We start from the raw sequence: 23,400 nt of genomic DNA, 5'->3' as shown, positions 1-23,400 counted from the left end.
GTCTGTGAGATAATTACACTAATAACTGCCTACATATTTCAAACACATTTTTGTAAACAGATTACTGTAATCCGATTATTTTTAATCCATTTCCCATTAGAGATCTTAGAAAAAAATGTATTTGATTTTTAATGAGTCAAAGGTCTCTCACGGTCTGCCTTTAATGTCCCTGGTTAAACTCGATGTCTAATTCTAACTGCTGGCGGCTAGCTGGAAATGAAGGAAGGGGTCTGGATTATTTTGAAGGCCAATTACGCTCTCTGTCACAGTGTGAGGAGTGCCGGAGGCATACGCACAGACAGATGCGGTTAAGGCACCGGGTTGACGACGTATGGTTAAAAGGTAAAAGATCATCAGAGCCTGGCACAGGCGATGGATGGTCATGTGACATGTACAGCATCATATTTACGCAAACGACAGATTAGTGACGCGGCCGTGTGAGGAAACGAGGGCGAAGCAGAAAGAGCGACTGAGAAACGGAGATATTAAATGAACCTAGTTGGTTTCCACTGTGGCAAAAGAAAGTGGCTGCACGAGAAATGAGTTTGTTCCACTGTAGCTAAAGAGAAATCACCGCATTCTGCAGGTGGAGGAGGAGAGGAAGACATTTAACCTGCCAGCATTTGGGGTTCATTTACTTCAGATGTGATAGATAAGGGATGCTCGAAGTAGACCCGTGGGAACTGTGGAAGATTAATGCTGGTTACAGTCACGTCTAACACTCACCGACTCTGCTGTGTTTCTGTTTGTTCTGCATCTGTCATCTGTCTTCTGCACGGTACCCAGAGCTCTCCAACCATGTAAATATACAGCTTGTGTGTTTGGTATGCTTCAGATTTACACCCTCGATGTTAAATGCAAACTTTAAAATGCGAGAAGAAGAAGATCAGAGCCGTCGGCTTTCAGGCTTCTCTCATTTCCACAAGTTTAAAATATTGTTTTGCTGCAGTCTGTCTTCTGAAAGGGAGCGTTTCTATTTTTCTAATGTTAATAGTTTCATGCTTTACTTCATCAAACCAAAGATAAATTAACGTGCCTGAATGATCGAAATATGTTTTCCAGCCTGTATCTGTGTAGAGAAGAGGATTTTGGAGGAATATATGATGAAATATCACACACACACACACACACACATGATTCAGAGAAAGCTACTGGGTAATATTTTATGTAATGTGTGTACACTTTAATATAAAACCTACTGAGTCTGTAATTAAATACACTGAATGAAAATGTCTGTAACAATGTCTGTGCATTTTGTCACGTGTAAGATTAATTCAAGCACTGATATAAATTATGCAGCGCGTTCATTTTTTCTGTATCCATATTTCAATATTGTGCATTTTGTTAAAATCTGCATATTTTAGTGTAGCAAAACTTGCTTGTAAGACAAGTGGGCTCCTGGTAAACTATCATCCCTGCCCGACTGCACCCGCGTGATACGAGGTGAGCGCAGGCTCTGAGTGCATCACAGGGTTTATCCATAAAGCGGCTGGTATTACATTATCACCGTGATTTCTCTCAGAATGGCTTTTCAGGCCTAACTCGAGTCCTCTGACACGTTTCCTCAGCATCCCGGCTTTGTTCACAATCCCTCCTTCAAAGTCCTCTCGTTCCGTGGTGGGAGGGTGGTGAGGGGAGGATATCGCAATTTGTCTTTTCTTCTTGACGTCCCTCAGAGCACGTGACACAAAAATCTGAGAAGGAGAAGCTAATACCCACTGAAAACCTCCTCCTTCTCCTTCTTTTCCACCACAGCGGTTCATTTAATAACCATGCAGTGAAGGAGAGGAGAGAGAGACGGTTTTCCATTATTGCTTCCCGCTGAAGACAGAGACAAGAGGAAGAAGCAGCAGCTCGTTAAGTGTCACAGAGGACGAGCTGGCACCGAGTCACAGGATCCTGTAGCTTATATCGGCCTCAGCGTGCGAGCCAAGCGCTGAGAGCAGACGTGAGTGCGCTTCTACAGGCACGAGAACGGTTACGTAACGCGCTCTATGCATCGTGAATGAAAGGGAGATTTCTCAATTAAACCGTCTGCTTTCAGCTGCAGACAGAATCAGTTTCAGAATCTCATCACGTGCTGGCATATTTCTGAGTGCAGACTCTTTTAATTAGTGCTCGTTAAAATGCATGTGAGCAATTTCAATTAACGGAACTATGTGTTCTTATGCAGATTTTATGTAAACACTGTTCAGAAACCTAAACCTGAACGACCTTTTTTAACTTTGGTTATACAGGATGTTAAAAAAATGGTCGTTGATGTTTCTAAGCGGTGTCGGCGGTGGTGTAAGGCTTCCATCCTCACACACATGCTGATGTTGATGGTCACGCTGGTGTTAATGGTCTGTCCAGCTGTGGCTGAAATACAATGTGAGTCTCAGCTCTTTGGACGTCTGTGTTCAGTTGTGTAAAGACAGCACCACACACACGTTTTTATTAGTTTTAAATTTTTTTCATTTCACACAATTGTTTCAGTTAGTTTGAAGTCTAATTTTTATTTTAGGTAATTAAAATGTTTTTCACATCTGGTTTTAGTTTTTACTACAATAACCTCGAATGTCACTTATCAAGCACAAAACACACAATTACACACGTATGCTAAAATAAACACAACCAGACTTAGCATATGCTACAGTGCACAGACATGAAGGTGCACTGAGGCGTGCATGAACACACAAACACACAACAACCATTAATATAGATTTAGCAGCACCTACATACACGACTGTTGCAGCTGATATAGTTTGATCACATGGCTCTTCATCCCTGCTGGCTACAGAACATCACACAGAGCTCAGTGAAATGGAAGCCAATTTGAAATGTCAGATTAATGCAAGGAGATGTGGAACTTTTCTTTTTAACTAATGAAACTCTCTTGCTAATGAATGTGTAACTAATTAGGCTACATTTTGTAAAAGTGCCTGAGGTTTGAACAAAATTTGAATTTTTTTATTTCTGTGAATGCTTTTACAATTATTCATGTCCACTGGCCCTCAGTAAAGTTAACACACACACGCACACACACACGCACACACACACACACGAACAGGCTAATCGAGGCTAGCGACTATGCTAGTCTGCTGAGGTGGAGCGGCTCGAATAATCCCGCTCTCTTTCAGCTGAACTCCATGTCCATGAAAAACAAGTGACAGCATTAATAAAGCAGGATGAAACAACTGGCCCAGCTCGGCCTCTCAGCACTTCTGCTAACTGCAGCTGCCGCAGCCATTTCCTGCAGAGATGCTGTAAACACAGCTCTCTCTCTGTGTGTGTGTGATTCCCCATCATGCCACACACACGAGCTTAAAGAGGACTCATTAGGATTTTCCTGTCGTTTTCATTGAGGTTCATAGGTTTTTGAACATGACCGCGGATTTTAAATCAAACTGTTAAAACACAGTCATTGTTTTATCAGATGCTCAAAAATGATTGGACAAATTTAATGTTTTAATAAATTCATCCAGTTATTTTATTTTTTTAAATAATTTAAATATGAGGATTATAATTGCTGTGCTTCCTTGATTGAGACGCTCTGCTGATCTGAGCCAAGTTATGGTAAACAGGCTGGTACTCATACAGTACTTTCTACTACAAGTCTCATTCATCCTCTATATCAAAGTACTTTTATGTGCATATTTATCTAAGGAATGATTCGGGGGAAATCAGAGTTGAGTATCTTACCCAATGGTGCTTCATGGACTGAAGGGGGCGGGGACTGCTCCACCAAGCTTGGGATCAGTAGATGACCTGCTCGCCAACCCGAGGCCCAACTGCCCCGGTCATGGTCAGATTTGGTTATGGGTCAGTGACAGTGACTTTAGGCAAGCTGATGTAAACTTGCTTCAGTGGTTTGGCTGATTATTGATGTTTATTGGGGTGTTTAAGAGGAATAAAGTTATCTGTGGTCAGTTAGGTAGAAAACAAAACTCCTGTGGCACACCAGCATACTCCATACCAACAAAATACGTTAAATACAAATGAAACACTGATAATCTCAGAATACCTCAGTCTGCAACAACCACAACATGCTCCAGAGGTCACCATGAATTCTTGCAGAAAAATGAATGAATGAACACGTGTACCTACATTTAAAAAAGTCAGTTTCCTCATTCAACAGATGAGAAATACTCCACTTAGCTTGGTGCCAGATGTGAACTGTATTGGTTCTTTCAAGCGTCTTTCATTTCTTAGTGTTGTACTTGCCGGTCATCATCGTCGGCTCATTTTTCACTGTGAATCAGAACTGACAGGGGAAGAAGAGCTTGGTGGTGATCCAGGAAGTAGATGGGTCTAAATAGAGATAACATGAAGATGGCAGCCTGATAAACCTGCCGGGGAAGCGCGTGTAATTGCTTTTTTAATGATTAATAGTTCAGCACCATTCCCTCGGCAGACTGGAGCCAACTTAACATTTCACCCTCACTGTGATTTTTAAACTGATGCTAGAAACAAACACTTTGCTGCCAACTGACGCTAGGAGCTGTGGATAGTGGAATGAGCCCGTGGGAGCATTTCTGCGTCAGCACGTCCTGAGGGGAAGTTTAAAGATGGCCGAAAACACGACCGCTTGGCCTGATTTTTCTCATCGCCACCCCAGGACAAGGCTTCCCACTTCCATCGTGGCAAAGCATCCGCTGCACAGCATGGTATGTCAAGTCCTCCATGTGCCATATGTGAAAGACTGCAGGACACAAGCAGTGAAGCTCCAGTCCAGTAACACACAGCCCAGCTCTGTTTACACATTACACATTCAAAGAACTATTGCCTTTGCTGATTTTCCATCTATTTCAAAAACTAAGAAGCAGAAATCCAAATCAGGTGTCATTCTTCCACTGAAGTTCTGTCCTCTGTTGCTGTTCACAGACCAAGAAAACCAGTTTATTCAGACATTAAGGAACTGGATTTGGCATCATTGAACTCTCCATCACAGCCTTCTGTCAGCCTCATTCTTCGGTTCTTCTGCCAAATCGCTTTTTCTGTAGCTGAATGTACAGCAACAAAAAAGATGCATATTTCATACGGGTTATCAAGTGAATCCAAGCAGCTTGGCGCAGGCTTCAGAGATTATGTTGGCCGACAAACATGACATCCCTGCCCTCTTAATCAACCTCCAGTGACACTCTGAGGTCTTGCATCAGTCCTCACAGTGTAGTCAAGCCTCTCGAGGGGTCTCAATCCCCATCTGCTGACAATGACTGAGACGACGACAGCCGGTCCTCCACCTTGTTCAAAAAACGGTGGCGCCGTAAAGCAGGCACGGCTCAGTCTCAGGAGCAGATTTACGTTTTGATTTGAAGTGGAAGAGTGGAGGTTAAATCCAGTGATCCCTACTGTGGATTCATTTGCAAAGAGTGATGTGGAGCTAAATCCAAATCATACATTATCTATCAGGTTAACGCTGCATGGTAATCTCCTGGGAGGGGATCAGTTTAGTCACAGTGTAGCTAAACCCTACTAACAAACATCGCACTGATGTTTTTTTGGTGATTGACTGTAACTAGTTGCAGTGACCACTTTCAATCACAAAGAAATTGCAAAGGTAGGAGGCAACCTCCAAACAACTGCAGTGCGACTGTTGCAACTCATCTCTTTGCAGTAGACGGGTTGACTCAGCTGGTTACATTTTGGTTGTTTTCCTTTATAAACGCAAGCTTGCTCAGCACCTGTGCCATTTTGCTGTTGAGCTGCGGGCGTGCATGGTCACTCTCTGTGGAGGATTTCTGTTTCAGATCTATGAGCTTCTGGCAGGAATGAGTGTAGGTAGCAAACTTGTGCATTTCTGTGTATGTAGACAGCAACAGATTTGCACATGCGTTGATGCGCATAAGTTGCTTTGAAAACAGGGACCAATTGCATCTGCGACGCAACCGCTTCAGAGGCAGCAAGATCTCTCCTGCTCGTAGTAATAGCAACACGTTAACAGTTGCAACAACCAAACAGCAGTGCACATTTTCTGCTGTCATTTTTTTATCATCTGTACTCTACCCACAGTCCTCCGTCACGGAAAAAAAGACATCCCGGAGTGTTTCAGGAGAAGCTGTCACAGCCATGAAGCTGTCACAGTCTTAATGACGGGTTCCTCAGCAGCTGACAGCTGTAATATGAGCTTCAGCTACAGCCTGTATTTCTTTTCCAGTGCTGAAAATCACTGACACTCACTGTGCAATCACAGCCTGTATGAAGTCACGAGTCCTTCTATTCAATTATTCACCCAGCTCCAACAACACACCACCGTTCTCCACCTCCTGTGCCTTCGTAACACCCTCACTTCAGTTACCATCGTCACAACTATCACGCAATCAAAAGTAAATGATCACTATGGAAAACTGGAGCTGGGATGAAGGATGACACCGAGGAAGAAGCTGAGCTCTCTGCAGACACATCTTCCAGAGCTTTCTCTCTGCTGCACTTCTTTCCTTGTTTCATACTGCCGTCGTGCTCTCCAGCGGCACGCCGCCCGTCCTGTTCCTGCCTCGTCCGAGAGACAAAATTCTCTTTACACTGCAGCATCCTTTATTTTCAACGTATTTATCGAGCCACCGGTGCTGACAGATCGGTCTCTGGGGACTCATCCTAACCCTTGTCCTGCGAACCTCTAATCATCAGCTCGGTGTTTACAGGGACCAATTAACCAGTCAATCTATCAGCTTTCCTCGCTGACATCTTCATTTTACAGCACCTCCCTACTGCGGCATACCTGGACCGCCAAGTGGAACTAATGAAGCGGCATAAATCAAGCACATGCCGTGCTTTTACAAGAGGGAAGAGTATAGGTGGTATAGTGGGCTACGCTCCATTATCAGGCCTTCGGAGAGTTGTAAAACACAGGTAACTGGAGGATTGCCTTGGCCCTGCTCTCCTATGCTTTATTTAACTCTCTCTTCTCCTGATGCCCAATTTGCAGTCCTCTAAGTGACACCTCAACACCACAGCGGTCTGCCTGAATTTATTTCCAGCAACAAATGGCATCGAGCTAAACAAAGCAAAGGCGGCGGGGGGGAGAAGAAAAGTCACAGGCTACAAATTAAATGAATAATCCTCTGAATTACGCAGTATCGCCTCTTTTGCAATTGAGCTGCCTTCAGCAAAAAAATCCCACAATGGTTGCGAGACGTTAAATATTTATAAGGCGTCGTCTCAAGGCTATATGGTCCGGGGAAAGCAGTTTCACTCTTTTATTGAACTAATATATATTCCCTACACATGCCCGTGCAAGCTGAAGAGCAGGACTGAGGGAAAAGTGAGAAAACGGAGAGAGCCAGAAGGTTGTTTTTCTTTTCCGATCGCTGATTTTCTTCCATTACGTCCGAACGCAACAGCTGAGGAAGTGATCATCTCGTTCTCATCCACCGTGCATAAACACCAGAGCCGAAATGCCAGCTAGAGGGAAAAAAAGAGTTTCCCAGGGAACTTGAAAGCATCATAAATCCCCTGACTCGATAGTGAAACAGAGAAATAATGAACATTTCATCAAACCCCGAGAGCTTTATATTCCTGAAAGTTGCTCAGCACAACTTCGAAGAAAGTTCGCTAAAAGTCACGAAAAGATTTCGCACTTCTGAAAAAACGATCTTCAAACACAGTGTCGGTGCTGCAGCGGGACCGACGTACCTGCACAACTTCAACAGCCGCGCTGTCCGTCCGACCATGTTTCGCCTTTGTTGTTTACTACAAAGTCACCATGTTCCCTGACCAGAACTCAGGAATGATTATCAGAAATAACTCATGTCATACAATGATGACGTTTTAAATCCAAACAAAGGTCAGAAATACATCAGTTGAACCTTGACTAGCTGCCAGAGGAATCCAACGAGGAGGAGGAAACTCCAGGGTGAATAATGTGAACATTAAAGGCCCAGTTCACAATTTTCCTCTGGGAGTCTTTTTTCTCTTTTTATTCATTTATTTATGAAAAACAAATACAAAATATATAGAGATATATATAAAAAATATTTTTCACTGCCGTTCCAAACCTTTTAGGTGGATCTTTGCCTCCACTTTTATAGTTTCAAATTTTCCACGAGATTTGGGGAGAAAGCTGTCGTTCCCTTTCAGCAACCAGACCATTAGAGAGGTCTGACTCTAATCTTAAGAACCAGTTAGGAGTCCTAAAATACTCGAGGACCCTGGTAAGTAAGTATCTGCTGATCAAATCATCCTGATTTGACAGTATTGGGAAGGTTACTTTTAAAACGTATTCCACTACAGATTACAGCCCCAAAATGTATTTTGTAACGCAGCGGTCCCCAACCCCCGGGCCTCGGACCGGTACCGGTCCGTGAGTCGTTTGGTACCGGGCCGCGAAAGTTGAGGCTCAGGTGTGAAATGTATGGTTTTCAGGGTTTTTATCGGTTTTCAACGTTATGTTGTTATCGTTTTTATCGTTTTTATCATTAACTCGGTTTTCCTGGGTCTTTTCACGTGTGTTATGAATAAATCTTTTTTTCGGTACCGGTACTAGTTTTATTTTGTTGTATTTATCCGCAACACCTTAAAGGCCGGTCCGTGAAAATATTGTCGGGCATAAACCGGTCCGTGGCACAAAAAAGGTTGGAGACCGCTGTTGTAACATTTTCCGTTACGTTACTCAATGAGAGTAACGTATTCTGAATACTTTGGATTACCTATTATATTATCATGCTTTTTACAACTACATAAATGTACTATTGCTATGTTGCTATGTGAATTATTACTATTACTGAAGGTTACTCGCCATATCAATACCAACTAGATTTTTAAATCTTAATATAAAATGAGGAACAGTAGGGTGGGCATTAGTAAGGCTGCACTTTTTTGCAGCGATCTCGTATAGAAAACTATTTGGCGCGTATATAAAACAGGTCCGCGGCTCCAAACCGTAGTAAAGGGACCTCTAGCTAATACGTCGGGTTCCGTGTCAGGCTCGTAGCCGAAAACTTTGTTGTCTGGGTCAACTTTGCTAGCGAGAGACAGAGAGAGGTGTTGAAAGGCTGCTCCAACAAAACTTATTGTTTCGGAGAAAAACACGAACTCGGTGTACAGTCAAGTCTTAATAGCTTACTTACAACTGGGCTCGTCAGGCACTCTTTTTGGCTGCAGTGGTTATTATTATATTTACATACTTCCAGCTCCTGTTTCTGCTCGATGACAACTCGTACTTTTCCACTCTCCCTTTTCTCCCTCCTGGCGCTCACAGACACATAACGGGTATGGCAGTGCATTCTCCCTGCAGCACGGACTACACTGCCCATGAGGCTACATTCTTTAGAGCTATGCCTGTAGCATTCTGCCTATTGCCTTCATATTAAATCATTTTTGTGAATAATTTTTAAAAATATTTCTTCACGTCATTACGCAAGTAGAGGTGACATGGGCCGCGAGATTGAGACACAGGCATTAGAGCTTTTTAATGCGTGTTTTGTTTGGGGCGTGGAAACCAAATTTAGAGAGGGCGTAACCGAACATATGAAACAGGAAAATACCGCCGTGTAATCCCTTTATTTCAGCAAAGTAACTGTATTCTAAATACCACCTTTTTAAACGGTAACTGTAACGGAATACAGTTAGTCATATTTTGTATTTTAAATACGTAACGGCGGTAGATGTATTCCGTTACTCCCCAACACTGTGATTTCATGGCATTCCTAATATGGCTAAATATATATATATATATGTACCCAGGCAGTATTTTCCCTCAAATCAGCAGACTTTGGAGGGTTATCCCGACTTTCTGTAAGTAAAATAGGTAACTTTCAGCTCCCTACTTCTGCTTCTTTAACCATTTTTCCCTCCATTACATCCAGACATGACAATGAGGAGGAGACAAGCATCAAGGCTGCGAACCGCCGTGGGGAAGGGACAAAAAACGCTGGAAGGCTTTCAGACCAGGGGCGGAGCGTGGGGGTGGCTTACTGGGCTTAAGCCCGGGTTGTTTTGTCAGAAGCCCGGGGTCTTTTGGAGTGTAATTTTTTCATAGTTAGATGCCTGGCTGACAACTGTATAAAACAAAAAGTACACACAATATTCGAAGCACATAGTGCACACTGTGGGAATTTACGACTGTGCGTGAATCCCCCCTGATATTGGTATGATCCGAGCTCAGTCACTAAGCGACTGAGAGAGGGGGTGGGGCAGCTGCTGCCAGCAGTGAGTGCGCTGTTGGAGAAACGGAGCCAGCCATACTAAGGAGAGCTTAAGTTTGACCAGGTACCAAAGCAAATCATTCCTACTGTACAAATAATGTAAATATGACGGTGCATCATGAAAGATTGATATCAAACTGATCACTTGACCAATATTACGTTACTCGCTCTTCAAGTGAATCAACAAATGGCGAAATGAAAAGCCGAACAAATGCTATTTTTTTAGAGAGTCTTAGCTTAAGTGTGTTTATTTCATATTTTCAGTTCTTACCCTCCCCGACTAAATCGGTTTCAGTTATGTACTGAAATATAAGAATGGACATTAGAGGGTTCTTTCAAAGAAAAAACTCAGGTAAATGTTATTTTATATATTATGCTTTGTATGTTGTTCAGTATATTTCTATGCAAAACAAGAGGGGTTTCAGTACACAGCAGGATATTCACATTTGTAACCAGATATTTACATACACTTTAGGGAGAAAACATAAAATATTTTTACTGTACAACATCAATTTAGAGTAAACTTTTGTTTTAGATAAATATTGAAATATATTTTGAATTAGTTAAATGTCAGAATAAAGAGAGAGAGAGATCTATTTTTATCACTTTCATCAAATTTAGGAGTACATATACACTAAGTTTATTGTTAATTAATAAGAAAACTCCAGACGATTCCATTCTGAGCTGAAGAAGCTTCTGATAGGTTAGTAGAGTCCATGTGAGTAAAGTGGTGGCACAGCTGTGGATGCATATAAGGCAAAACACAGAGCCTGTTTCTTTGAAATGGGAAAACCAAGCGATATCAACCAAAACACCAGAAAAAGAACTGTGGACCTCCATAAGTGTGGCTCAATTTTGAATACAATTTGGTGCCATTTACAATTAAGAAATACAGATAGTTTCTCTCTTTACTCTTAAAGTTAACAAATGTGTTTTTTATATTTATCAATCAAAAAAAATAAACATTTAGTCTGATTTGATGTTGCAATTAAAAAAGTGTTTGTGTTTTGATCTGAAGAGTTTGTAAATATCTGTATATTTGATGATTGTCAGCACAAAGAGAGAGAGAGAGGAAGAGGGGAACAGAGAGGGAGAGAGAGGAACAGAGAGGGAGATGGAGAATGAGGACAGAACAGAGATGGAACAAGAGCAGGTGAGACACACATGTTAGTCAAATGGTCGTTTGCCAAAAGTACCACCGTATCATAGGTACTCATGTATCTAGTACCTAGTGTTTCTTTTTAGGTTTGTTATTTTTCAAATTCTATATTTATTAAGTTTTGCAGGCTTGTTTGCACAACAAGGCTAAATAATTATATAAACTTTTCTCAATCTAAATAGTGTACTTTGGTAGAATTAAACAAGTGTAGTGCAGGTCTATGATGATTTTTAGTGCTACTATCATCTAGTTCTGATTGTGGTTCTGTCTTGGTTAAATCCCAAGTACTCCTGATTTTGAACTCTTGTAGTCCTGTTTTAATTCTGGATCAGTTCTGGGTCTGGTTGAATTGGGGTTTAGTCCTCATGTCTTGATACAGCCCTGACCTTGTTCTGCCTTGCTGCTTAATTAAAAAACTAGTTTAAGGTGTCCTGCACATGTGATATATATTTTTTCCTATAAGAAGACATTCTTTTTTGAACAAAACTCAAAACAGAGCCTATTAATCTTTCACTCATTTCTAACCCCCCCCCCCCCCCCCCCCCCCCCCCCAAAAAAAAAAAAAATCCCACATGCATACTACCCTTTTGGGCTAAGCCCCGGGTGTTTCAAATGTCTGGCTCCGCCTCTGTTTCAGACATAAAGCACCGTCCGTCTTGGCTCTCAACAATAAAATGCTTTTTTCTCTTCATTATGTCTTTATTTGCTTTAAAGCTGTTTCGAACACCAAAGCACCTGTCTGCTCCTCTGTCTGGTTTATTCTGCCTTTACTCCCATGCAGATGCTGTGTGCTCGTACGCCCTGCACAGACAGCTCTCATTATTGTCCTACATACAAGCCGGAGCCCTGGCTCTTTTATAGAGCGTAGTTTCCTTTAGGTGAGCGAGTAAATAGATCAGCAACAGGGAAAAAAAAACACTTCCTGTCACATTTTAATTGCAGTGGTGAGATGAGGAATGGCGTTTTCTACTGACGTCATATTCAGTCATCCATCATTGCCTCTTCCATGGAGTGAACTTTAGGGAAAACTTCATTTTCCTCCCCAGTGAGGGCGGAGAAATGCCATTATAATGTGTTTTACTCTTCCTCCACCTCCATTTTCTCCTTCTGCCCCTCGTCTTTTTTTCACAATTCCATTTCTTCTTTTCTCCGGATACTTTCTCCTGTCTCTTGTCACTTTGTTTCTTCCTCTCATTCATATTCTCTCTTTCAGCCACGGGGCGTTCAAGTTTCATTACGAGATAAAATGTATTCAAAGTGGGAGGCAGGCGGAGGGGAGAGGATGGAGAGATGGATGGATGCATAGCAGCCTGGTCAGAAAACACCTGAGGCTCTGTGTGTGCGTGTGTGTATGTGTGTGTGCATGTGTGTGTGAAGTAGTGAGATAACAACTGTGTTTGTCTATGCATATTTACTAAAAATTGGCATTTGTGCCTGTGAGCATTTCCCGTTTCTCTGTGTGACAAGATGTGTGTGTGTGTGTCCTGTATGTTTACAGTGAGAATGTGTGTGAATGTGTTTGTTTGCCAGCAGCATGTGTTTGCATGTGAACACTCCCCTCTGCAATATTCCAGCTGTTTATGCATACTATCTGAACACACACACACACACACACACACACACACACACACACACACACACACACACACACACACACACACACACACACACACACACACAAAGTCATTTCAGTTTAAGCACAAAATAAAAACAAGCTTTTTGAAGATTAGAGGACATTTAGCGTCATGATTCTTCTGTAACATGTACTCATGAAAACCATCAGTAGTTTGAATGTTTCCAGCACCTGGAGACAACCTTACTGCTGCTGGCATTAAAAAAGCTGCTGTTGGAAATGAGTAAAGTGGCACGGCATCAGTTTTGTGACTGAACAGGTGACCTGATTGCAAATATTATGCATTTGTAATCAGGCCACCTGATTACAAATGCATAATATGATGAATGTGTGTTTTATAACACACGCCCATAAAAAGGAAAATATATATAGATATCATTCTATATTTATCCAGTCATTTATTAGACTGGATAAACTAAGGTTTATCCAGTCTAATAATTGAGAAATTGTGAAATTGCACAAAACGTTTGTGCAGGACAACGCGTGTGTGTTATTGCTGCTGGAAGCACTTATTTATTCGGAATAACGGGGGAGATGTTCTCAGGACAGGTGCGTAGTCGGTGCAGGTGGATGCTCAGACCCTGCAGTGACCCTTCAGTCAGTCACCCTGATGTTTTTGGCTGTTGTGCTTAATTTGCGCCAATTCATAAATCTGGTTTTCAGTCAGGTGTCACATTTTGATCTTCTTGACACCTCTGTGTCATTTTCATGTTTGAGGAGCTTCTTGTGGGATGAGGTCATAAGAAAAAAGGACCGGATGCTGTGGTCAGAGACGAGTCGACGGCTTTCATTTCTTCAAAGCTGCTGTGTGTGGACGTTTCACTTGTTCTTTTTATTTTTTGTGTGGTTGTGTTAAATCTGTGATCTAAATAATTACACTTAACGAGTTCAAATCTGATATTGAACAAGCACATTAAAGTTTTTTCTGTCTGCTAGAAAATGACCAGCTAGCGGCGTCAGAGTCTCAGAGGTGGGATATATTTTGGGGATGATAGCTGGTAGAGGCTGGAAGAACTTCTTGACCATTGCTGTGTTTCACTGTAAATGATTAAATAAGCACAGTGGCCTCAGGGAAATATATTGTGCTAACCCCTCCATCCTCCTCACTTGAACATAATCTCTGCTATTTTGGGTCATTTGTTGAAATGCAGCATAAAATACCAATATGTGATTTTAATAAAGTGACTGCACAAAGGGCAGACACTGACGCAGTTTGGGATGAAATCAGTAAGACTCATACTTGACCTCAATGCTATGTAAAGGAGAAATTAATGAAACATTATTGAATCTTATTGGGTTTAAATTAATCTGTTTTCATGGGTAAAGTTTGCTGAAATACTTTTTTCTTCATTATGAGTGAATGTAGGTGCTTCCTGAGTAATGACGTCACGTTTTGAAATGCCAGTTGTTGTAAATTATGTAGGAGGCTGGCCTTTCCAAAGATGAAAAGCAGCCACTGAGTTTGATAGTTTGCGTTTGCTGGAAGAGCACCGGATGCTTCATCTTCAGTAGCCGCTATTGTTCAGAGCCTGACCATGATTTCAGTCACACTCCTGGAGTCTGTCCTCTGAACATTTGAGTCACCGGTGACGTCCTGCAGTCAGCACAGGGGGGAGCATCAGTGTGTTGGAAAGTAGAGTTTGTAGAGCAATAAGAACTATGTACACAGAAATATGCCGATGCTTTTGTAATCACTGCAGAAAGCCTTCTTTTTTTTTGATCAAACACCCAGAAATCATTAGAGGATATATTATAAAACCAAAACGATGTCCTGTTAGCCTGTCATCCTCGTTCACTGGATTTCTCTGCAACATCCGCGCTGCATTGATTTAACGACCTCATTCAAATGAAAGAGGCTGCTGCACACTTTGACACACAGCTGAAGACGACCTCAAAGACGCCTGAAGAAGAAAGTTCATGCAGGAGCCGTCTTAAAAGGAGGAGGAGAAACACCTCCACACCTAACAGCGCTCTGATTTCAGGGGGACCCACTCCAAATGTGACATTAATTGCTTTACCAAAAAATGTATCACCTTGTCTAATTATAGGCAGACAGTGAATTAAGTCTGCAATAAATGAGTCGCTGGACCTTTCAGGGCTTTCTTTGCCAGCTTTTGACTGACAGGAGAACATGACAGGCTGGCAGCCGGCTGCCCGCAGGGAGACAGAAATCAATAGCAGGTCTGCAATGGCGACGGAGACGAGGTGACTCGGGCTTTATATCAATGGATTAGTGAGAGGTAGCAATGGAAATGTGAAAGAGATTAAAAAAGGGAGGAAAATAAAAATGTGAGCAGCGATGTGTGTGTTTTAGTTCCTGTGTGTGTTCTGTGTGTGATCTTTCCTGTTTGCTGCCCTCATGCAGATGGAGTGTTTGCAGAGTGTGTGTGTGTGTGTGTGCGTGCGTGCGTGTAAGACAGAGATGGTCATCTCCTCAATAAATTGGCGTGTGATTTAATGGCGTGTCGTGATGTGCTGCCGTTAGCTCGACACTTTTAATCATCTTGAGGGAAATGTAGATAGTCATTTGAGATTAGTGGACACACACAAGCGCACGCGCGCGCACACAAACACACACACACACACACTCTGTTAAAACAGGTCGATTCAGTTTTATTAAAAAACACTTTTCCATCGCTGTGAACACGGCTTCACCTTTAAAACGTTTTTTCTTCATATTCAGAACGTTTTACTAAGATTGTGGTTTTTTTTATTTCTGTGTGGATTAAAGACAGAGGCCGTTGTGTTAACATTAAAATCAAAGAAATGTTTTGACTCTTTTTTATTGTTTTAACTGCAGTAAAAAAAACCAAAAAAGCATATTTTCACTACTTAATGTTAATACTTGGATAGAAAATTATGAAATATATGTGAAAATATATACAAAGAGTTAGGGTTAATTTTACGTGATTTATGTGTGTAATTAACTATAATATGAGCTCTCACATGAGTGCCTGTGACAGAGAAAATGCTTTAGTCCTTCATGTTCATCATCTGAGGCTTTCTTCTCTGGTGCTTTTGTTGTGAAATACTTTGATACTTTTATTTGGGCAGCGTGAATAAGTTACTCTAAATTCCTGCAAAGTCTGAAATTACTTTCATTCAAATGACCCCAGAACACCAAACACAGGAGCTGGTAATATATTAAATAGAGATTAAACGAGCTGCTTTGGCCACAGAAGGAGACGCCAAAGTTCTTCTTTGTTTCCTCACATGGGGATAATAAATCATACAACACTTCAATAGTCTGCTTTATAAGACTTTCAGTGCTTCACACAAATATACATGTCTGTATGTTGTTCTTCGGAAAGTTAACATGGATTTAAAGCATTAAAAGAATTTCTGACTCGTAAAGAAAACTTTTGTAACCGTGAAACGAATCTTTAGTCATTTTGATCAAAGCACTCGTGATTCGTGTGGTTTTGGAAAGCCCTGCAGTTAAAATGTTCTTTGTAAACCACAGTGCAGTGATGCCATACTATTTAAAATAGGCCACATGAATGGGAACGACTGTGTGTAGGGGGATATTCAGCTTTACGTTCAGTAAAACGATGTGCTGTGCTCCAGCCTGCAGTAATCATTCTGCAGCGTTGGCTTTCTGCAGCACTGTGCAATCACATTAGAAAGGTGTTCTTCATAAGACAGGCCACTCGGATAAGCATAAATCTACATAGCAGCAACTTTTTGCCCTCAATAAAAAAGTTAAATAACCGCAATATGCTCCAACCTGCAGTCGTCACATTAAAGTGTCACCTCTCTGAAGCACTGTGCAATCATATTACGAGCCGTCCTCGCATGGACGTAAATCTGCGGAGACGGACTGAATCTGTGGGAGGACGGAGAGCCCAGAACCTGGCCTAACAGTAATCTGCATAAAGTATCTGCAAGGAGGTGGCTCCTGTGAAATATGTGCTCAACATCCCACAACAGAAGGAGCAGAGCAGAGCCTCCAATCTGATGGTGGCCATGGAGAGGCACGAGCCCCGACCTGCTGACTGGATTCTGCTGAACACGCTGGAAGTAAAACCTCACCACCCGCCATCTTCCTCCTCTTTCTCCATCCTATCTGGTCTCTAGTCTTCCCCTCCGCCTCCATCTCCTCCGTGTGCTCGGCTTTGTTAGACTCCTTCTTTCCTCTGCCGTCATCACCTTGTACACAGACTTCCTTCTTTGCTGTCTCTTCTATAGCATTCTTGTCTCTTCCTCTAATCATCCTTTCCTTCCCTCCTCTTTGCTGTCCTTTCATTTAGTCTGTCCACTCCTACTATCATATTATTTTACTACTTATTATTTTGTGTCTCTTTCTAAATAATTTAATTTTTTCTCTGACATATTCTTCCAATCCTATCCCTTTCTTCTTCTAATATTCCCCTCTCGCTTTGACATTAATCATTTTTCTTCTAAAACTGACATTTCCACCAATTCTGTCTGCAGCCAAAAATATCACCGCTACATACGCCTTTGTAGCAAAAATGCACGACATGTCTTCACAGCACTGCTGTAGGTCTGCTACATGACCGTGCTTTATGTTGATTAGCGATTAAAATGAAGGATAACCTACAGGTGGAGGAGGGTCTGTGGGTCCAAAAAGGGGGAAATCCCATCATCTAGAGACTGAAGTGGGCAAGCAGCTCATGGCTGACTCACAAAAATTACAAACGAAGCATCTGCAGCATGAATAAGACATTAATATATGACTGCAGCTCGGACCCACGTTAACGTCCAACCTACATTCTTTGATTTCCTGTCCAGCACGTCTGTGAACTGGAATTTTTCTCCTGCTATTTGAACAATAAAAAGAGAAATGATTTCTTATCAGCTCTGCACTTTTATATATTCATTTTATTTATTTTTAGCACCAAGCCAGAGTGTAAGTTATGCATCTCAGCAGCCCGGAGGCAGACAGGCTGCTGCCTGCTAATATAAACGCTGTCTCCTGTGACGCTGACAGTACTGGGAGGAGGTAATTGGGGTCTTTAGTCTGCAAACGGCGTCTCTCTCAATGGCGTTATTCACCCAGAGAAATCAGACGCAAGAGGATCGCATCTACTGTCCACTGCCGAGGTCGTTTTTTGCCGCGCTCATCGTTAGATGGCCGGTTAACTTTTTGGAGGAATAGTACCTCGGCCTTATTTCCTCGGTCTTGTTGCTATAGCGATCAGGAATATCCAACTGAAAATAATGACGTTTCTTTAACCTGCGCTGCACTCTGCAGACTCCGTCTGGCAGCATCGAGCAATAAGATTACCCAGTGCGTAACCTCTGCTGTTTGCTCCATCACCAACTGTAATTGTCTGGAAAGTCCTGCAGCAGTAATTTGTAGGACGGACCCTGTGAGCGGATTGTGTATGGGGCTCTCTATCACCGCTTAGAGTCTGTGCATGCAAATTAGGGCCACGCAGATATTAGTTACAACTGACAGGAGCCACTGTGTTAAAGGGCCTGCTGTGCTACCAGAATTAGCATCTTCAGCTAGGAGGACAAATGAGATGAGAGCGATCCTTTAACGCAGGGCAAACGGGGAGAAAGGTTACAAAGCTGTTGTAGTCCGTGCTCTACTCTAGACTTCATTTTACTTTTTATTTCCTGCACACTAAAGGTACACAATAAAAAATCTGTAAAATGAAGGAACTGTTTTTCTGATAATGAATTTTACAATTTACATAAACCTCTGTAAAAACAACATAATGGCAGAAAATTACCAGGACACAGGCTGCTGTGCAGTACTGCACATTCCTGCATTACATAAGGATGGCGGGTAGAATACAACACTGCTACACACCACTACATGTGCCATTAAATGAGTCACAAGGATGACAAAAATAAATCATTCTTATAGCTGAGTTTGGAAAAACACTTTAAAAATGTTCTGTGTGAAATTTTAATGCTGGTTTTGTATCTCTGAATGAACCAGAACATCAAGTTCACTGATATGAAAACACAAGGTTTGCTGGTGTGATCACCAAAGTGTCTACATTTGTCTGTGTCAGGGAGGAAAAAAAGGTTTTCTATTGCCAGACACAACCGTCTGCAAACAATCATGGCTGACACTAAAGGAAAAACATCTGTCAGGTCAAAAGTGCACGCCTAAAATATTTTAAATATACTGAAATGCAGTTTTCTTAGTTATTTCTAGACATTTTCTGATAAAACCTCCAGCAAAACATCTCCACAGTTTAACCAAAAAGCATTTCCCTCATGTTCCTAATGGTGTCAACATCTGGAAAATGCCTCGTCGTTGCATTAAAGACAAATGATCACAAACGTTGGTGAGGGAAGAGCAGAAGTAGAAAGTAGAAAAAAGGGAAAAAGAAACAGGAAAAGGGAAAGTACCTTTCTTGTGAGTAGCTTCATTTTTGGAGCCTTTGGGGTCTAATAAAAAAAAGATGAGAATTAAACACAGCATATACTAACAACACGTTACCAACTACACGTTGTTTGTCCTCGTTAAGGAAAACAACCGCGTTGTCTATCAAGGAGCGAACAAGACAGCAAGGCTCGATTATCTATGGTGTCGCAACACTCTGCCAACACTCGGCCGGGGTGAGTGTGTGGCAGCGGGGGAGACTTGGGGAGGGGCGGGAGGAGGGGGGCAACATACTGTGAAGGCAATAGCAGGAAGGAGGGATGCATGAGACTGTAGAGAAACAATCTACTGCCATACTGCAGCGGGCAGGACAGGAGAGGCGATGCGCTGAGATGAAGAGGAGGAGAGTTGCAATGCAGTTCTGTCAAGAGGAGCTGAAGTAAAACTAGCAAAATGCACTACAGGAGATGCAAGAGGCCAGAGAGAAAGAGGAGGAAGAGGAGGAGGGCGGGGAGGTGCAAAGACTACATGTCAAACTGGCTTCATTTAGATTTTTCCCTTATCTTGACGGTTTTGACCTCGGTAATTTTGGGCAACAGGTAGACGGTGACTTACACATTTCACAACAACTCGAATGAAACAAAGCAGCCGATTCTCCGTCCCCATCGATATTTCGACTGGCAACAGAAATGGCACTAACCCTAAAGGAATGGATAAATGATCACCAATCTTAGATGTAATTCCAATTCTTCCTATTAATATGAAGTCATTTGGCTGAAATGGAGCCCATCTGGATGACAAAAGGTCCTACTTCAACCCCCCAAGAAAGTAACAGCCTCTCACAAACGGGCCACATTATATCGTAGCTGAGAAAGAGAACTTTTAGTCTGCACAAGGCTGATTGATAGTGGAAAAATGCCAACCCGCTAATGTCAAGGAATCAGAAGTTAAAGCCGAACGATTCATTGCTCCGAGATCTTTCCCCCATTCGCCCTTGGAAAGATAAAGACTTAGCCCGATGTGCCACTGAACGTCAGTGGCTCATCGGATTGGTCTAAAAAAGTTTAAGAAAGGAAACAAAGTAGAGATTTTCTTCATCAGCACATGCTCACAGCTGCCGGCTAAACTGTGATTTAACACCAAGCCGTCTAATTTTCTGCAAATCAAAGACTTCCAAATCAGACATAACGTCAGAGTCGACCTTCAGGTATTAAACAGTTCTCATGCACTCAACAGCAAACACATTTCATTTCAAGCTATTAAAATTTTCTCTTCCAGTTACTCAGAATTATGAACAGAGGCCAACAATGCGTCCTATCGATACACGCCGAGGAGACTGTCTTCCTTTCGTAACTCATGTTTGTTGATCGATGTCCTATTTTGTCTTCGAACTGCACTGAACTGAGAAAACCGGGCACATCCTGCTTTGCTGTACTTGACAACTGCCAATGTGAAGGATGGGAACTACACCCAGTAGAAGTCTGCAAGCGATATTGTAATCTGTCACTGTCAGCCTGAAAAAAAAGGGAAACGGCTTCTAAGATAGATGGAAAGTATTCGTCGTGACCATGAACTGTTGTAGACAGGTGACTTAAACTCTATAATCTGCCCGAATCCACCAAAGGCAATTTTTCCTCCCTCCTCTGTGCACGACAGTCTCTCCGTGTCAGGACTAAGCCTGGGCTTAGCCTCGCGGCCAGGCGGCCCGTCGAACATCACCTGATCCTGGCATTAATACCACAGCAGCTTTGGTTTTTTGGACTTTTGCTTTGCCAGCAGAGGGGATCTCGTAACGCAAGCTAATTACTAGCACTGTGCACAATCAATTCTCCTGGCTTTGCAGCAAAGGTACAGAAATGAAACCAGAGGAAAAGAAAAAAGCTCGCCTCTGCGTTCGAAGCAAAGATGCTTTGTCAGACAAATACAGGGTTTTCCCCGAATGCTTTTCTCTCTACTTATACCCCAGGGTCCCTCCATCAGCCGAATGTTGGACGCATCTGCCACGTAAAGCCCGAGAACAGCAGCCCGTGGCCTGATTGTGTGGGGGAAGTGAACAATTACACGCCAACCTCTCCATCAGGCTATTTAAATGGATTTGGTGGGCTTAAACCTTTTTTCCTCTGGCTAGTAATTAGAGGTGCGACGGCGCAGGAGGACCGAATGGCCCTTTATAAGGCAGTATTCCCCTCCTTATAAACTTATTAGCCACGGACCGGTGGACTGCAGAGGGAGGAAGACAGAGTAATGTACCCATCGACTCCTTTTACACATCTCAGAGTGGCTGTGTGCAGCCTAAAGCTAAAGAAGGTTTTTGCTATCTGAGGATCAAAAGGAAACAATAATAATGTGAGCTATTTAAAGCAAACAGAAGAGGAGAGGAATTCATTCATTTCGACAACATGGCTCATTTGACAGTGCTCTAATTGCCAGCTTGATCATTTCCTGTTCGGCTCACGATAATGAACAGATTTAAACTTTTGACTGCAGAAATTAATCCGACCACTCTCATTCGCCTCTTTCCTCCACCTCTTAGACTCCTCTCGTCCGTTTTGGTGCCCTCACCATCCTATTCAATATTCCTCTCTTTGCTGCCCTTGCCGTTCTGCCTCCTCCTGCTAGACGCTCAACTGTGATCAATATTTTTGTCATAACTCTGGGGAGAGTCACCTCTGTGACGACATTAAAGTTCCTCTCTCCTTGCAATATATCCCTCATCCAAATTTCCTGGCTTGGAAAGGAGAGGGCCGTTACCTTGAATACTAAGAGAGCCACAAGACCTTCCTCTGGGCGAGAATGCCCACTTGAGAAAAAAAGAGGAGGGTGTAGATATTGTAGTTTGCATCCCAGAGCTGCTTATTCAAGACTGCTGCAAGTGTAATACATAACTGAGGAACACTGGGTCCACTGGGAACTGTGTTAGCATCAGAGTTCCAGCTCTAAGCGAGCACAAATCTGTTCTGTGTGCAGTGCGACACCCTGCATTTCACTTCTGCCACCTGCACTTCTTCCTAATCTCCCATCGTGGGCAAATCCCTCCAACTTGTGTCTTTCACTTTGTCTTTCTCTCCCCCCACTTGCTCTCCCATCCATTCCCCCCCCACCCCCCACCCGCAGCCATTCCTCCATCCTACGCTCATTACCTTATGCCCATTAATCCCATTAAGTAGCCATTAAACAAGTGCTGATAACACCAAATGAACGTCAAGCTCCGACAGCTAATAACTAAAGTCCCGCCTCGGCACGTTCAACTCCAGCAAGGAGAGAAGGAGGAGGAGGGAGTCGCACAACACAAGAGAAGCAAAGAGTTGTGTAGCTTTGTGCAGCAACAGCTCCTCCAGCTGTGCAAGGACAAAGTGAGGAGGAGAAGGAAAAGAATCTCTCGTCCCCTGTGCATATTTACTCAGGTCCACCGAAGCAAAGTGACGCAGTGATGATTTTTCAGTGAGAGGTCTTTGATATCAGGAGGAGGGAGCTTTGCCAAACAAAATAAAAGGACTGTTTCAAGGAGCAAACACGAGCTATGAAGCAACAACGGGGCCGCTCAAGAGTGCAGAAGATGAAAACCTGCTGAAGCACAGATTTTAAAGCTGGTGACACACTCAGTGTCTTCTCAGGCAAAAAGCCCTGCCTTGCAAACACGGGGGAGTCGGAGGGTGGGGAGTTTGGTTCGCCAGTGGCCTGTTCAGGTCGAGCCTGAAACCAGGAGCTTGGTCCGAGTCATTGGCCTTGCTGCTGCTTGGCTTGAGTGATGAGGAAGGACAAGGTTATGGCGGAGAGGGAGAGGAGAGTCACAGTTGTAGTCGGCACCATTCATCAAGCGTGCACGAAGACACACACTTGGACACAAGAAGAATTACACAAACCCTCCTCTCCCTCATTGGTTCCCTCGCTAACCCCCCATCTCTCCCTCTCATACACACTCCTTTATCTCCACAGCGCTGTGTGGCCATTCATTACCGGAGTAGTGCATCAGAAGGACTCGGTGCTGCTGTCTGAGGAAGTAAAAAAACCTCCTGCATGACCTCACCTGCTACCTGCTCACCTGACCAAATGTTTCAAGAGACAGATGCTAAAATAAAGGAGGGCTAAACAGATAAATAGGGGACAATTTCTTTAATAATGAACTTGTCTTTCAACCACCGATAAGGAAAATGGATATGCAGGAAGAGATGAGGAAAAT

The 23,400-nt window shown here is 42.8% G+C and overlaps 1 protein-coding gene across 4 annotated transcripts in view; it reads right to left on the bottom strand.

Annotated features, from left to right (window-relative positions):
• glra1 (glycine receptor, alpha 1) overlaps positions 1-23,400 on the bottom strand; it is a 120,489-nt gene that overhangs the window by 66,727 nt on the left and 30,362 nt on the right. For 2 of the 4 annotated variants that reach the window (XM_085367416.1, XM_085367434.1), the window contains exon 4: positions 19,247-19,285. The exons of the other annotated variants lie outside the window; for them this stretch is intronic. In XM_085367416.1, coding sequence (XP_085223542.1) covers positions 19,247-19,285 — 39 coding nt within the window. The remainder of the gene's footprint in view (positions 1-19,246; positions 19,286-23,400) is intronic. 4 annotated transcript variants of the gene reach the window in all.

The sequence above is a fragment of the Diplotaxodon limnothrissa genome, linkage group LG2 (assembly GCF_057381915.1).
Source record: "Diplotaxodon limnothrissa isolate DT_005_m linkage group LG2, D_limnothrissa_male_GT1.1, whole genome shotgun sequence".
In the NCBI taxonomy this organism is placed as follows: Eukaryota; Metazoa; Chordata; class Actinopteri; order Cichliformes; family Cichlidae; genus Diplotaxodon; species Diplotaxodon limnothrissa.
The sequence above is the reverse complement of the archived record's forward strand: the minus strand, read 5'-3'. Positions and strand labels throughout refer to the sequence as shown.